A 2,838-nucleotide genomic window follows, 5' to 3' on the forward strand; every position below is an offset into this window, starting at 1 on the left:
TTAAATTCATATTTTGTCATAGTTATATTTATTTTTGTAAATATGATAATTTTATTAGACATTCGAGAAAATCTCGAGTTTGTGAATAAATGTTACGAGGGTTACTCTTTGTAGAACAACACGACTTCAAATTAAAATTGACTCAAATGAAGTAAACTTACATTCCACTGTCACAATAGGAAATCAATCCCATGACCTAATTGAAATCAAAATACAAACAATCCTAAATATCCACCCGGATTTGCACACTCACATTAAATTGAAATCAAAACCAATGTCATGACCCTAATTTTTTAGGTTTAAGTTATTATACATATTCAAATTTATTTCTATTGTACTCCTTCTATTTGAAAATATGTCGAAGAAATTTTAATGCTCAAGCAACTTTTTTAAGTATTTTTTTATAAAAAATGTAATTAAACTTTATTTAATGTGATTTGTGAAAAATTTGTCAATATGTTTTAATTGTTTCTCATACCAAGAAGGGTCATATTGTTTGTTATAAATAATGTACTATTATTATAGGCGAACGCTGCATCTGGAATGGCCGTGGTAGATGAGTGTAAGTTGAAATTTCTAGAGCTAAAAAAAAGGACTTATCGATACATCACGTTTAAGATTGAAGGGCAACAAGTTGTCGTTGAAAAACTAGGAGGCCCAGAACAAAGTTACGAAGATTTCTCAGCTTCTCTCCCGGCTGATGAGTGTCGATATGCTGTCTATGACTTAGACTTTGTCACAGATGAGAATTGCCAGAAGAGCAAGATTTACTTCATTGCCTGGTGATCAACACATCTCCATTTTCCTTATTTGTTTTTAAATGATCACCAAGGCTAGAACCGACAAACATTCTGACCATGAATCTAACCGATGTTAATTCATGTATAGAAAAAAGAAAGAAAAGTGTCGCAAATAACCATTATTCATTAATTATATTAGCAATCTATCTTTACTTTTGGATTTTGAATTATTTTTGCAGGTCACCCGAATCATCAAAGGTGAGGATGAAGATGGTGTATGCCAGTTCAAAGGATAGGTTCAAGAGAGAACTCGATGGAATTCAAGTTGAATTACAAGCCACGGATCCCAGCGAAATGAGCTTTGACATAATAAAAGCCCGAGCAATATGATTGTGTTTCATTGAAGTCATAACCAAGTTCTTCTTTAATTCTTTTCATGTATACTTTGAAGGGTTGTGGCAGGAAATTAAAAAAAAAAAAAAAATCTTCTTTGTTAAACGATATACTCCTAAAACAATAGTTTCTCATGTAATGTATACTTTCTGTATGTTTAGTTTTCTTCACGATTAGAATTTAGAAACCTGATTGTTAGGTTTCCTTCATTATATATAATGCATTATATAGATAGATCTAGTGGCTATGTTAGAGGCATCTCCAACTCTATTATATTGTAAGTTTTTTTTGAGGAACAAAATTTCTATGTGTAAATCAATAATTATAGCAAGGTTGCATAGATTGTTAAACATAGAGTTACAACAAGCCTCATAACATTGTGGAGTGAGCCAAAATTTGAGAAAGGTGAAAAAAAAGAAAATTATATGAAAAATAATTATGTCGCCATCTCCACGGTGAACAAAAGAAGTTCATTATTGATTGATCCACACCATTCATTAAAAGAGGGTCCTCATTTCTATTAATCAAACTTTAATACATAATTACTTTTCCTTCCTTAAAGAGGATAACTTTCCAATCAAAAGCTACAATAGTCATTCATACTCACCTCTTTGGAGAGGAGACCATTTTCTTCAAGTTGTCGAAGATGACATTCGACCAGTTAATTGGGGTGCCTCTGGTTATAGCAATCATCATTTCGAACATCTTCTTGGAGTAGATGCGTGAAGAGTTTTTTGCCAGAATGCATTTGGCAACGATGTCATTGAGAATTTGGAATTCGGTTTTTAGCAATGACTTAACCCCATGGGTTTCAACGCGTGTAGAGGTGTTTAAGAAAAAATGTGACATTTCATAGACAATGTCGTCTGGAGAGGGAAAGAAATTAGAGAACCCTTCGGTAGGAAGTTCGAGAGAGAGAGCAAAGTCTTCTTTGTGAAGAAAGAATTCTTTTCCTACCATTTTCGAGAGTATTGAATCATCAATAACTTTAGCATTTTCAAAGAATTCGAAGACGATGTCCTCGTAAAGTATTGGTGTGCCTTGAAGAAAAATTTTCAATCTTGAGTTTTCTAGAGATCGAAACATGGAGATGATTTCTTCATCCCCACAAGATAGGACATAGTTGAAATCAATGAACAGGGTGTTGCGAGCAAAAGCCAAATCCATTTCTTTCATTTTGAGAGAAAGGAGATGGGATTTTCTTTGTGAGGAATGATATTTAGATAGGAAGATAAGGATTGAACTTATGATTATTTAAAGAGATTTTGAGATGTTTCAAATGTGTGGGTTACTCTTAATAAAAGCATCAATAAATAAGGGGGTTCTCCTAAGGTTTATTAGGCAAAAGAAAGTGACCATTACATGCATGTTACTCATTCTTTTGAACGTTGAGAGACACAAGTCTTCACGTTTTTTGAGGTATGACTGTTTGATTTCCAAGAAGGAATATATACAAACAAATAATTAAAAATTGGACAGATGTCCCATTTTGATTTGAAGATGAAACAACCGAAATATTCATATAGATTAACCAGAGCAACTATCTGCATATCCTGAATTTAAGGGATCGGTTATTTTAAGTTTGAAGAAAAAACCGCTTCCGCTTGAAAATAGCGGAGATTTAACCGAGCAGTAGTTGTTCAATCTTATAAATAACCGATCGACTTGATTTCCACTTTGTTTAGGCCGTTCGGTTTTATCTACA

At 33.0% G+C, this 2,838-nt stretch overlaps 1 protein-coding gene across 1 annotated transcript; it reads left to right on the forward strand.

The window, feature by feature from the left end:
* The first annotated feature begins 530 nt into the window (after positions 1–530).
* Positions 531–1,196, forward strand: LOC124936055 (actin-depolymerizing factor 7-like). Its single transcript, XM_047476512.1, has 2 exons — positions 531–782; positions 980–1,196. The coding sequence occupies exons 1-2, from the start codon at positions 544–546 to the stop codon at positions 1,128–1,130; spliced, it is 390 nt and encodes a 129-aa protein (XP_047332468.1). The 5' UTR covers positions 531–543; the 3' UTR covers positions 1,131–1,196.
* The last annotated feature ends 1,642 nt before the right edge of the window (positions 1,197–2,838 follow it).

The sequence above is a fragment of the Impatiens glandulifera genome, chromosome 1 (assembly GCF_907164915.1).
Source record: "Impatiens glandulifera chromosome 1, dImpGla2.1, whole genome shotgun sequence".
In the NCBI taxonomy this organism is placed as follows: domain Eukaryota; kingdom Viridiplantae; phylum Streptophyta; class Magnoliopsida; order Ericales; family Balsaminaceae; genus Impatiens; species Impatiens glandulifera.

Bases quoted from the DNA above. Each gene is read 5' to 3' on its own strand.
- LOC124936055 (XM_047476512.1), top strand. From the start codon at position 544: ATGGCCGTGGTAGATGAGTGTAAGTTGAAATTTCTAGAGCTAAAAAAA. The intron at 783-979 runs GTGATCAACACA...TTATTTTTGCAG, and splicing joins AAGATTTACTTCATTGCCTG to GTCACCCGAATCATCAAAGG.